At 55.1% G+C, this 13523-nt stretch overlaps 1 protein-coding gene across 2 annotated transcripts; it reads left to right on the forward strand.

Annotated features, from left to right (window-relative positions):
- The first annotated feature begins 3632 nt into the window (after window positions 1-3632).
- PTGER2 (prostaglandin E receptor 2) lies at window positions 3633-8140 on the forward strand. 2 transcript variants are annotated; one of them, XM_065839184.2, is made up of 3 exons: window positions 3633-4511; window positions 5138-5288; window positions 6658-6797. In XM_065839184.2, exons 1-2 carry the CDS (start codon window positions 3666-3668, stop codon window positions 5258-5260), a joined length of 969 nt encoding a protein of 322 aa, XP_065695256.1. In that variant the 5' UTR covers window positions 3633-3665; the 3' UTR covers window positions 5261-5288; window positions 6658-6797. The 2 variants fall into 2 exon arrangements, with proteins under 2 accessions (XP_065695256.1, XP_065695255.1); XM_065839183.2 differs by lacking the exon at window positions 5138-5288 and having other exon boundaries at window positions 6658-8140.
- The last annotated feature ends 5383 nt before the right edge of the window (window positions 8141-13523 follow it).

The following is a 13523-nucleotide window of genomic DNA, read 5'->3' on the forward strand; positions in this document are numbered from 1 at the left end:
CACAAGTCAGATGGCTTTTTGGTTTAAAAGGGTTGAAATCCACCAATACAGTTTGTCCCTCCATGCACAGGAGGGCTGGTCTCCTCCCTGCCCACATTGCCAAAAATGTCCTTTAAAACCTTCTAGGGATGGAGCAGGATCTCAGTGCCCTTCCCAGCCATAGGCAACCAAGTCCGGAGGTTGAATCCTCTTAGCTACCTGGTTTGTATGAAATTCATGCAGCTTTCCTACAATCCTAGAGTTTTTTTCTCAAAGTGGGTCAACCCTGGAAATCTTCTCTTAGGGAAAACAATGCCAATGACCCTTGGGAGAACATACGGTCCTTGTTAGTGGCAAGACACTCGGAGATAAAGATGGAAGCAAAAGGAAGAAAATAAACACTTCCCAAGAAACAAGACAGATTGTACCAAGTGGCATATTCCTGGTTTTGAGCTCTGGGGAGAAAGAAAAAAAGAGAAAAGCCCAGCAGTTTTCCTGTTATTGCAAAAATATCCCATCAGAGGCAACTGCCGGTTGAGAAGCCCCAGATGGGTATTTAAGGCTCCATTAGCTGCCAGGAAAAATGAGCTCCAGAAGATGCCAAAACCCCTTCCTGAACTGTGACATGAAACACCAGAAAGGAGTGAGAGGCTGGGAAGAGCCTTGGAGCAACCACCCGATGGAGTGTCTTCTGCTCAGAAAAGGTCTCCGTGAGCTGCTCGGATGGACCAGGACAGGGCTCGGCCTCAGCTCCGTTTTTTAACCTGATTTTTGTGGACACCACAGAGGGCTGAATTTACCAGGGTTTCATCAGACTAGACATGAGGAAGAATTTTTTTCCACTGAGGGTGGTGAGAGCCTGGCCCAGGTTGTCCAGAGAGGTGGTGGCTGAACCATCCCTGGAGACATCCCAGGCCAGGCTGGACGGGGCTCTGAGCAACCTGAGCTGGTGCAGATGTCCCTGCTCATGGCAGGGGTGGCACTGGATGAGCGTGGAAGGTCCCTTCCAACCCAAACTATTCTGTGGTTCTATGATGCTCTGATCGAGCTCTCTGGATACGAACAGCATCGCTCCCACCGCTGGATGTGTCCACATGCTTTGGTGCTCTGCTGGATTAGGTCTACAGGGCTGGGAGCAGGGTTAAAAAAGTCGTGGGATGGGTGTTTTTCTGGCCCATATGCGTGCAGGGTTAGTCTGGGTGTCAGCTAAAACACCTTCCCCTCCATCACACCCATTGCTTTGGCCACAGGAATGGGGAGCGCTGGGGCTGCGGGTGCCTTGCCACCAGCAATGTGACTGTGCATCCTCCCCAAGGTGCTGAAGATGCCTTTGAGCTGCATGACATAAAAAACCAAAGCGAGGTGTAGGAACGGCTCGTCGGAAATGGAGGTGCTGTCACAAACCACAGCCGACCCAGCACTGGAGTTTGCCATGTACCGTATTTCCTTTATGAAGTTCCTGTTACAAAAGCAAAGTTTAAAAAAAAAAAAGAACACACAGGCAAAATGTGCTTGTGGCAGCAACCTGCCATGTTCATGCCGGGGCTGATCTATGCTGCATCATTTCACTGGGGTTTGGGGAAACCAGAGCACTTTGTGAGGACAGTTTTCCCTTGGGTCATGGGTGAAGCAGTGCACGTAACCCCTGTCTGGCCCCCAGCTGAGCTGGGTCCCAGCTCAGGGGCCAAGGGAGAGGCTTTGCTCTGAGCAAGGTGGGCAGAGGACTGAGGTCACAACTGGGGAAATACTTGCTCCAGGGAGACCTTATTGTGGCCTTTCAGTACTTAAAAGGGGCCGATAAGTAAGATGGGGACAGACTATTAGTAGGGTTTGTAGTAACAGGACAAGGGGTGACGGGTTTAAACTAAAGGAGGGGACATTCAGACTGTACATGAGAAAGTAATTTTTGACACTGAGGGTGGCGAGAGCCTGGGCCAGGTTGGCCAGAGAGGTGGTGGCTGAACCATCCCTGGAGACATCCCAGGCCAGGCTGGACGGGGCTCTGAGCAACCTGAGCTGGTGAAGATGTCCCTGCTCATGGCAGGGGTTGGACTGGGTGAGCCTTGAATGTCTCTTCTAACCCAAACTGTTCTCTGATTCCATGAAATACTATGCAGCAGCCAGAGTTTCCCCTGGCATCTGCTGAGCCTGAAGCCCCAGCAGAAGGAGCTTTCCTGGAGCTGGGATTTGGGGCAGGTGAACCATGTTCAGCAAGGCTTGCAGTGGGAAGAAGGGTTCCCTCTCATGTTCCCCCCACGGCCCACTCCTGACCAGACACTGGCTGCAGCAGGACCCCCATAGGGAGTTCTGATGACATATGGGAGAGGGGGCAATGAGGACACGGTGTGGGGCTGGCCATGGGGCAGGGAATTCTCTGGGGTCTCTGAGCACCACCCACCCGCACAGCCCAAGCTCGGCTGTGGCTCCCTAGTAGCCCACCCTGCACCAGGCTGGTGGAAATGGCACCAAGGCTCATCACGCCATGGGGTCCTCAGACCAGCACTGGGGCTTGCTGTGCCTCCCAGGGATCCCAGACCAGCATTGGGCTGGCTGTGCATCAAGGTTCCCAGTACCAGTCCAGGGCTCTCAGACCTGACTGGGGCTTGCTGTGTACAGGGCTCCCGAACCAGCATCAGGACTGGCCATGCCACTGGGCTCCCAGATCAGCACTGGGGCTAGCCCAGCCTTCCCGCAGCAGCAGTGGGACTCCTGAACCACCACGGCAGCCAGCTGTGCACAGGGTTCCTGGCCCGGTACCGGGACCCTCGGAGCAGCACCAGGGCTGGCTGTGCTGTGTGGCTCGCAGCCCAGCACCAGGACTCGCCACACTTCAGATCTCCTGGAGACACACTGGGACTTCCAGACCGACACCGGGGCTGTCTGTGCAAGTCTCCCACACGACCGGTACCGGGGCTGGCTGTGCCGCAGGGCTCCCTCAGCATCACGGGAGCTCCCGGAGCAGCGCTGGGGCTCCCAGCGCGCTGCCGGGGCTCTTGGACCAACGGGGAGCTGGTTGTACCTCGGGATTCTCAAAGCTGCACCGGGACTCCTGGATCGGCACCAGAGCCGGCCGTGCGAGTGGCTCCCGGGCCAGCACCGGGATTTGCTGTATCTCAGAGCTCCCAAAGCAGCATCGGGACTCTCGGAGCAGTACTGGGGCTCCCAGTCCGGTACCGGACTCTCGAACTGTCTGGGGCTTGCCGGGAGAGTGGCTCCTGGACCGGCACCGAGGCTGGTCGTGCTTCGGGACTCCCGCAGCAGGATCGGGGTTCCTGAAGCAGCACCGGGATTCCCGGCCCCGTACCGGGACTATCTCACCGGCCGCAGGTTGATCGTACCTCGCGGCTCCCGGAGCCGCAGCGGTGCTCCCGGACCAGCGCCGGCGCCGGCCGTGCCTCGGGGCTGCCGCCGCAGCACGGGACTCCCGGAGCAGCACCGGGGCTCCGGTACCGGGACTCTCGGACCTGTCGGGGCCTGGCCGTGGCGGGGCTCTCAGCGCGGTCCCGGTGCTCCCCCGCCGTCGGGTCCCCCGGAGCAGCACCGCGAGGCGGGGGGCGGCCCGGGGTCGCGGGGCGGGGCAGGCCCGGCGGCGGCGGGCGGGGCGGTGGGGCCGGAGCGGGGGGAGCCCCGCGGAGGGCGGTGCCGGCGGGGCGGTGGCGGCCGCGCAGTCGTTCGGCAGCGGCGGGATGAACGGGACGGGCCCGGGGCTGTGCGAAGGCGGCGGGGCGCTGCCGGCCGGGGTCCGCCCGCTGGTCAGCGCCCTCATGTTTTCCGCCGGGCTTCTGGGCAACCTCCTGGCCCTGGGGCTGCTGCTGGGCTGCCGCCGCGGCCCCCGCCCGCCCTCCCTCTTCCACGTCCTGGTGCTGGCCCTGGTGGTCACCGACCTGCTGGGCACCTGCTCTGTCAGCCCCTTCGTCCTGGCTTCCTACCACCACAACCGGACCTTGTCCACCCTGGTTGAAGGAGGACACATCTGTTTTTACTTTGGCTTCGCCATGAGTTTCTTCGGCCTCGCCACCATGCTCATCCTCTTCGCCATGGCGCTGGAGCGATGCCTGGCCCTGGGGCAGCCTTATTTCTACGAGCGCTTTCTCAGCCCTCGCACAGGCTTGGTTGCCTTGCCTGCCATCTACACCTTCTCGGCCGCCTTCTGCTCCTTGCCGCTGGTGGGCTTCGGGCAGTATGTGCAGTATTGCCCTGGCACCTGGTGCTTCATCCAGATGCATCTGGACTACTTCCAGCACAACGGTGTCAGGGAGGTCTCCAGGTTGGATGTCACCTTCTCGCTTCTCTACGCCACCCTGCACCTCTTCCTCATCCTCTCTGTGCTGCTCTGCAACCTCAGCGTCATCGCTAACCTGGTCCGTATGCACCGCCGTGGGCAGAAGACACGTCGCTTGGCTACACTCGAGCAGTCCCGGGTGGCCGCTGGCTCCAACCGGTGCATGTTCTCCATGGCTGAGGAGATCGACCATCTCCTTCTCCTCTCCATCATGACCATCACCTTTGTCATCTGCTCCCTGCCAATCACGGTGAGTGCAAGCACCCCTCTGCCGGTGTGGACTTCCTCTCCCCGACACCCCTGTTTCTCTCCCTCCCTTTATAAGGCTCTGCTGCCCAAGCTTTAAGGACTGAGGTCAAAGCTTAGCTCCTCGTGAAGTTTGGGAGACCCTCAACTCTATCAGGCAATTAGCACATCTCACGGGGAACTGGGAGAATCACTCCCTGTATCCTGAGTGCTGCAGGAGGATAGTCGGACAGAAGGATGGGGTGGCAGAAAGATGGGTTGACAGGAGGACAGGGTGGCAGGAGGATGAGGTGGCAGGAGCAGGTGTGTCCTCTTATCCCCCAGAGGCTCTGTGGCTAGGCAGCATGGCACAGGCAGGGTTTGGGGTAAGGGGCCGCTGGACCACATGGCAATTGCTGTGGTTCCCAAGAGCCAGGCACCTATGATTGAGGTGTGAGAGATGGCAGAGCAAGAAATTAGACATCCAAAGACGAAGGAGATGCCACTGGGCTGGACTGGAGACAGCGGGTATCTTTGCTGAGTGGGAAGAGTTATCCCAGATTTCTACGGCAAGAGGGAGGGATGGAGCTGGGAACGTGGGCAGGTGGTACCCATCTTACCGTTAGACAGAGGTCTCTTCCTCCACAACAGCACCAGGCCATAGGCATGGAAATGGGTGACTGCTGGGAACAGAGATTGGCACATGGGCCACAGCATCCCTCATCCCGTGTCCCCTCCGTGCACGAGGCTTCCAGCAGAAATCTGGGGTCATAACACCACAGCCAAGTGAGGAGGGGAGAGAGTGAGTATCCTGATGCTTTTCACCCATCCAAGTTGTATTATACCAGCAGCACCACGGACTCCAAAGCACCTCAAGCCACTCTTGTCCCCTGCTCATGTATGTGAGACTGCCAAGGTGGGAGGTCATTTTGTTCCCGTTAGAAACGAGCCCCACTAAGGTTAGGAGTGCAGCCAATGCTAATTTTGTGCTTGTGGAGTTAAATAGACACCACCTTCCCTCCATGCTCACTTTCTTTTCCCAAGGGAAAAGAAAATAACCACAAGCTGTAGCTGAGCCAGGCTGCCTGGGCTTTAAGACAGAGAAAAGACAAAGCAGTAACATCCACGTGCTCGTGAGCATCCCGGGAACCAGACTCAACATCCTGAGAGATGCTTCAGCTCCCGTCAATGGGCCCACGCATGATGGGCGGCTCTCCCTTTGTCCCAAAAAAGCCCAAGTTTGGGTGCTGTGGTCATTACGAAGCGGAACCTCTTGATGGGGACATGTGGGCAGAGCCCTACAGGTCTGCTGGGGGCAGATGGGATGGGAAAGTGCCTCTGGTAGGGATCCCATGGGCCCTGTGGTAGCAGATATAGCCTTATCCAGAAGCACAGCCAGCTTATTTTTTCCCATCGCTGAGCTCCTATGTGGGGTTGTGCTTGGGCTGCGTTTTGGCAGCCTCTCAAACCGAGGTGCCAAACACTGCTGGTGCCTCCTCAGTGCGACACTTTCTCTTCTGGCTGGGGCTGCCCACAGCAGCCACCCCTCCGAGGAGCAGTCCGAGCACGTGAACCCAGCAAGCATCAGGCCACAGCACCACAAAATCCTTCCTAAACCCCTCACCCTGACCCCAGGGCAGCCCTCAGAAGCTCCACGTACTGGCTGCACCATGGCCACTTGGTACCCCCGGATGCAGCATCCCCGGGTGGTACCCAACAGCCAGAGGAGGGATGCTCCTGCCTCCCATGCTCCCATCCCATCTGAGCATCCTGTCTCCCCCGAAATGAGGGGGTGGCGATTTGACCCGTCTGAGTCAGGAATGCTGAATCACCCTTCCAGGAAGCCCCATAAGCTGTGATGAGTCGGCATGTTGTAGGCAGGACTGGAGCGGTCCAGCCCTCCGCATCCTCTTCCACGTTTATTCATCCTGTCTGGTTTTCAAGGTGAGACCCACCGTTTCCTTAAGGAGCCACTGGCTTAATTATGTTAGAGCTAAACTAAGCCTCACTGAGAGCAGAGCGCAAGCCTGGCTCTTGTTAGCAAGGAGATAATTTAAACTGGTGGAGGCAGAAAGGGTGCTGTGACAGCCCAAATCTCCCCCAGGAGCTGCCTGGGGGCCAGATCCTGGCAGCCCAGACCCAGCATTATTTCTCTCTGTTGTGTTTTGCAGATCCGCGCCTACATGAACAGGTTCAGCCAGGAAGAGGACAGCCACGACTGGGACCTCCTAGCCCTGAGGTTTCTCTCGATTAATTCCATCGTCGATCCTTGGGTTTTTGCCATTCTGAGGCCACCAGTCCTGCGGTTCATGCGCTCGGTGCTGTGCTGCCGGGTGTCCCTCGCCAGCCAGGACAGACAGACTCTTTCCCCTGCAAAGACAAAACTGGCAGCACGGCTAGACCCCTGTGGGCAGTAGATCCATCAGCTGTTCCAGGAGACATCTACCAGGTGAAGCACTGGTAGATGTTAACAAAGCTCTTAAGCTCACAAAGACACGTATGTGCTACAGGGAGGGCCAGGAATAGGTGGCTTGGCCAGGTGTCACCACGTGTCTGGGAAGTCACTGCAAAGCCAGTGTGGTTTCTCACAGGGCAGAAAACACGGTGGGACAGGTTTGGAAGGGCTGATGAGCACCTGGATATCACTGCCACCCTTAAACAGGGCTGCTCCCACCCAGCAAAGGACACAGGCTGCATTCAGCCTCACTGCAGGGGGGTTCGGGGCTGATGCATGGGGAGCTTTGCTATAACACTGCTGCTGGGGGGTGACAGGGACCAGAATTTCCCTGTGTTGAAAGGGACCTTCAAAACTCATCCAGTCCAACCCCTGCCATGAGCAGGGACATCTTCACCAGCTCAGGTTGCTCAGAGCCCCGTCCAGCCTGGCCTGGGATGTCTCCAGGGATGGTTCATCCACCACCTCTCTGGCCAACCTGGGCCAGGCTCTCACCACCCTCATTGGAGAGGAAAGGAGCAGTATATCCCCAAATGTTCCCCTTTATTTAACAGGCTGGTTGCCTAAAGAAATGCACTTTATCAGGTGTAAGTCTGTGTGCATGTGTCTGTCTGTCTGCCCTCCACCCCCAGAGATTTGAGGCTCTGGAGGGTGCCAGCCCAGCATGTCTGAGGGGCTCTGGGGGCAGAAAAAAGCTGAATTGTGACATTACTCTAGTGCTGTGATGGCAGCAGAGCTGTCTGACCCCTCCGGACCACCCCTTCTGCAATTTTCTTTGTCCTGTGGTTTATGCAGGAACCAACGAGGGGCATAAAATCTCACCCCATTGGGCAGCAGCCTTCAGCACCCCTATTTTGTTTTTTTTTGGTTGTATGTGTTGCTCTTTGGGGCTCTGGTCTGGGAAAAGAGCATCCAACCCCTCTGGCTTCTCCCACGGATGAGTTGGGTTTATCCCGAGGCCATCGCTGCCATCAGGGGTTGCTTGGGGGGGGCTCGTGGATCCTGTTTGTGCAGCATCCAAAACACCCAGTGTCATTGTGCTATTGCAAGGGGGGGTGTCTTGTCCATTTGGGAACTGCAGCTCTGCTCAGAAAGCCCAAAGGTGCTGGGATTTGGAACTTTTCTGCCATTCGGTAGTTGAGAGGATGTAAAAAAAATAATAATATTATTATTTAAATAATAAATGTCTCTGAAAGGAACCTGCTGAATTGTGTGTGAATTTGTGCTGAAGATGCATCTCAGGGTAGATCTGGCTCCTGAACAAGAAACATCACCTGCCTGGGGCATCGGTGGGATGAAGACTCAGGGATGGGGGGAGAGAGCAGGAGGGGAAACACGTGCCTACAGTTTCCTAAAACGTGAAAATAAACTGTGTTTTATAAATGTGTGATGACATTTTTACCTCTGCAACCCAGCCCTTGAGCTACAGAAATACCCCCACCTCTGAGCTCTTCCCTAAGATTCTGGCATCCCAAAGCCAGGGAGAGACAGGCCAAGCTCCTACCTGTTATCAAAATAAAATTAAATATAAAATCACCCTAAAAAAAGGCAGAATTTATGTCACTTTTGTCAGGCAGCCAAGATCCACAGGAAGTTTACTGGCCTCCGAAATGTGTGTGGGCAGATGTCAGGCATGGGCTGCTATTGCTCAAGTGCTGCCGCCGGCTTTCTGGCAGCATCCTGCAGCTGGGGGGGCCCAGGGGGGACATCTGGGGGGGTTGAGATGTGTCTTGCACACAGGGCTGCAGCTGGGGTGCTCCCCACGCCATCCCCTAACTTGTACAATTAAGTCATTAACCCTCTTTCTGAGCCCTGGGTCTCCAGATTGGGCAGATTCCCACCCGCTGCTCAGAGGTGACCATCGCCCCCTCCCCAATTAAAAAACTGTCACCCCATCTGTGCACGCAGCAGCAGCAAAGGCACTTTTGGGCTTCAGGGCTTGTGCACCCCGTTGTGTGTCAGCAGCTGCTCGGCTTGAAAAGAAGCCAAAATCTTGGGAAGATCCGTCGGTCCGTGTGCTTTTTTTGTCCGGATGGTCATGACCTGGTTGGTCACGGTGGAATTTTGGGATCAGTTGTCTAATTCTCTTCTTAGCCAGAGGGAAAGGCTGCCTGGCATGCAAAAGATGGGAAATATATATACATATGTATATATTTTTTTTTAAAAAGGAAATGGCAAAGGGTCACATCCCACAGAAACCAGCAAAGGAGTGTGACAGTGGTGGGAAGGGGACCCAGGGTCACCCATGGGACTGCAGGGGACAACCCAAATGCGAGATGTTCCAGAGGCTCTTGTTCCGAGGATCTACTCCTGCCAGCTCGGCTGCTGACCACTAATTGCCGGCTGCGTGGGTTTTTTGGGAGGTTTATGGTTCCTCATCGGGAAACAACATCCCCATCCCGCTGGGAGCTGCGTTTCACAGGGTGATGCTCCAGCGGAGTCACTCTCATGCAAACTGTCCCCAGTAAGGGACAGCAAGCCTGGCAAGTGGGGTCAGGGAAATGATTTGGCTGAAATGTAATGCAATAAATAAAAAATAGTAATGGTTACAAGCCAGGGTCCCAACCTCTGAGCCTGCTGGTCACGGGCTACCCCAGCCACTGCTGCTCCTCGACCCCAGGAAAATTTAGAAAGGGCAATCAGCCTTCCTACTCCTTCTTTCAGATGAGAAAAAGGCTTCAATTAGAGCTCTGCAAAGGCAAGGAGGACCATGGATCTCTCTGCATCCTAAGCCATAAACCTGCACAAAACGCTGCTTTTATTAGCATCACGCAGGAGCCATTACAAAAGCTGAATTAATTTGGCTCTCTTCAGCTCAATCAGTGTCTGCTCAGCTTAAATGCAAGATGCCAAAGTGTCATTTAGTTGTCTGTGCTGACCCTTAATGAGTTTTTATTTCCATACTGTGGACCAGAGCCGGAAACCTGCTGGTAGAGGAAAGCGACATGCAGGTTTTTACGTCTGTATTTCTATCTGGAAATAAGTTGCTGGAGAGGAGTGAGGGAGAAGCCACCTCTTGGGGACAAGGGACAGCATCAGCCACCCATCAGACTTCTTTAAAAATGGAACGGGACCTTCTGAAGCTGCTGGAGGGAGTGGGGCTTTGTGGGACCCAGGGGACCAGAACAGCCCTGGGGTGGCTAAGAGTTGTACCCCCATGGCAATGGGGAGGCCAGTGTCTGTCTGTCCTTCTGGGCTGGGTCCCTTAAAAAAGAAGAAAAAACCAAAACCCTGAAGGGTCCAGGCAGTGGGACATGGTTTGGGTGGGAAATGATGATACAATGCAAGGTTTTTAGGAAAATGGGCGTTTTTGGGGAGTGGAGAAGAAAGAAGAGCTTCCCTTTTGCTTGCTCCTTTTCTGGCTTGTTTGGAACATCTCCTGTGCCAGGGCCTGTTGCAACAGGACAAGGGGTGATGGTTTTAAACTAAAGAGGAGATTCAGACCAGACATGAGGAAGAAATTGTTGCCCTGAGGGTGGTGAGAGCCTGGCCCAGGTTGGCCAGAGAGGTGGTGGCTGAACCATCCCTGGAGACATCCCAGGCCAGGCTGGACGGGGCTCTGAGCAACCTGAGCTGGTGAAGATGTCCCTGCTCATGGCAGGGGTGGCACTGGATGAGCTTTGAAGGTCCCTTCCAACCCAAATTAATCTATGGTTCTGTGATCTGTGTGCTATCAGCAAGGAGCAAATCCTCATTTTTCAGCTGTTTTGCCTGCAAAAGCCCCACAACCCCATTCATGGCGGGGTCAGCAAATATGGGCAATACTTGAGGACAGCCTGCAGAGGTGAGTGACGTGATGTGCTGTGTGCCCAGGCCAAGGGCATCCCTGTGGAGCATCTCTGGGATGTGGTCCTTGGGGAGGTTGGGAGGGAGCAGAGCCCTGGGATGAAGCCGGGAGGCAGCTGCCCAGCCAAGACGTCTCCGTTTCCAGGCAGGGGATGGGCAACAAGCCCATCTCCCCAGGCTCCAGGAGGGCGTGCAGCGCGATGGCAGTTAAACCAGCATAAATGAATTAGGCAAGGAAGTGACCGAAGGGAAGATGGTACGGCTGGGCTGCCAAACCAGCGCTGCAGGGCTGACATCGGATGTCGGAGCTGACGGCAATTCCCCACGGCTCCAGCGCAGGGAGAAGAGAAACATTTGGCTTTACCATAGCTACCTTGTGCTTTTGCATCTGGGTTTGCATCTCTGCATCCTCACGGATTAACATGAAATTTTTCCAGCTCCACTGGGTCCCTCGGGTCACCCCACTTCTCTCATTTTTCTGGATTCACCAGGTCCCCTTTTGTCATCAGGGACTAATGCCAAGCACTGCTCATGCCCAGAGGGGAGAACTGCAGTTTAAATCAGGATATATTTTACCTTAAAGCCAGGTAAGCAAGAGCATCAGCCCTTTCCAGGAAGACTGCTGGGGTACCCCAAAATTCATAGGCATAAAATCAGAGCCTGCCACCCAACACTGAGACCTAGAATGAGTAATTCATGGCACATCCCCTGTCATTATGAGGGGTTACGAGACCTTGGAAGCAGTAGGGTTGTGGCAAAATTACCCCCCGCAGCCGCGTTTTCAAGCATTTTTTTGCAATGTATGAGTAATAACAACTTTTTCATTCTGTTTTTTTCAGTTTAGCATTGCAGGAGGGTGAAGTTCTCATTGGAATTTACCCTCAAACTGGCTGAATTGCTGCTATTTTGGCTGCTTAGGAATTTTCTCTTTCCCAGCACACTCTCAGGTCTCTCTCCCTCCCCGATACCTGTATGCAGTTTCGTGAGCTGATGCATGAGGGAGGAATTTGGGATGGAGGTGCAGCTGCTGACAGCTCCTGCAGGCTCACTTCTCCCCACAGCTGGATCCAGATGTGCCAGAAGGTGAACTGGAGGATGCCAGGAATGGTGCTGGACCCTGCGATGTTGAGGGCAACCAGACATCCCGCTGGCCCCCGAGCCATAAGAGACATGCAGGAGAAGGGCTGGAGGGAACAGAGACCCAGAGGGTTCTTCTCCTGCTGCAGGAAAACCAACCAAGGGAACAACTGAAGGGTTGGGAAAAATCTACCCAGAGCTCAGAGATGATCTACAACTGACTGAAAACACAAGGAGGGAAAGTTTTACAAATCCAACTGGGAGATGGAGCTAAAAATACAGCTGCCGCGGCTTGGCGAGGGAGTGAGATGTCCAAGGCCACCGCGTGTTTGTTTGCTGCAGCGACGTGCAATCACAACAGGGCTGGTGCTTGCCCCCAGAGAAAGTCCTGTCTCTTAAGAGCATCCAGATGAAGAACACAAAAACATATATTCTCACTTGCTGCTCTTGATACATGATGGAGACTTGTCATCTTTCCCTGAGCCGGTGGCGAGGGCTGAACCACACAACGCCCATGCTCACGGGCTTTGCTGTGGGAACAAAGACACCTCAAGAGGTTTGGAAGGGGGACATCGGGTCCCTGTTCAAAAGTCTGAGGTGGGCAGCGTGTTTTGGGGGGCTCCTGGAAGTCACAAGGCTTTCTCACGCCAAGCTGCTTTTTTTGACCGGATTTCCCTGAAATATGGAAACATCCGTGCCCATCAAATCCGCAGGGAAACGCCGCCGATCTGCCAGCACTGGTGCGCTTCCCAAAGCGATCCAAATCTTCAAAAACAAGAGACTAAACAGTGTCAAACTCATGTCAAGCATCTGGCTTTTAAAAAGGCCATAAAAGTTATGAGGCATCGCTGAGCATGATGGATCACTTGTCACCCTGCCCTGCACGCTCCATGCTGCAATCTTGCCTGCAAACCCCATTTATTAGGTGAGACCCCCCCTTAGCAGTCTCGTGAGCTGAGCTCATGCGAGGAGGACAGCAAAGGTCGCAGGGTTTCCGAGCAAGTCAGACTATAAATCTGGAGGGTTTTGGGTCTGAGCGCTGCAGCCGAGAGCAACCACCGCCTGCTGTGGTTTCCCCGCGGTCCCCACTGAGCCACCCCAGCTGCACAAGGTGCCAGTTTGTGGCTGAAATAAAAACCCTCTAAAAAAAAATAACACCTGAAAAAGCTCGTTTCTCTGAGCAGCCAGTTTGGGACCAAGGCCCTGCCATGGTCAAAACATCATCTTTCCAGTGCGATGAGTCTGGCACACTGCATTTCTTTGCCTCAGTTTCCCCTCTATGCTCTGAGAGCATCTCTGCCCAGCGCGGAGCTGCATCCCTCCCATGGCCATTCCCCCAGCACCCCACAGTGATTGGGGAAACTTCAGAAAAATAATAAAGGGAATAAAAAGAGGAAATAACAAAGGGGAAAGTGCCCGGGTGCTGGGGCTGGTGCTGTTCTCTGCTCTGGGGCGCAGCGCGCTGCCAGCTCCCTCCACCTCCCAGCTGCCACCGGCTTTGCTCCTGTTGACGTTGGCAGCTTTAGCGGTGACGAACAGTCCCTGCTCTGGCTCAGCTTTCCCTTCTTGCAGCCAAGCCCATGCCGAGGAGCCCGGCCGAGCCGCCGTGCCGGCCCCGGCTGAGCGAGGTTCCCACAGGGCTGGGGGAGCTGTTCCTCATGCTGAGCCGATGCAGATTTCTCTCTCTTTCTTCTCTAAAGGGCACCCACCAGATGCAAA

The sequence above is a fragment of the Patagioenas fasciata genome, chromosome 5 (genome assembly GCF_037038585.1).
Source record: "Patagioenas fasciata isolate bPatFas1 chromosome 5, bPatFas1.hap1, whole genome shotgun sequence".
Lineage (NCBI taxonomy): Eukaryota > Metazoa > Chordata > Aves > Columbiformes > Columbidae > Patagioenas > Patagioenas fasciata.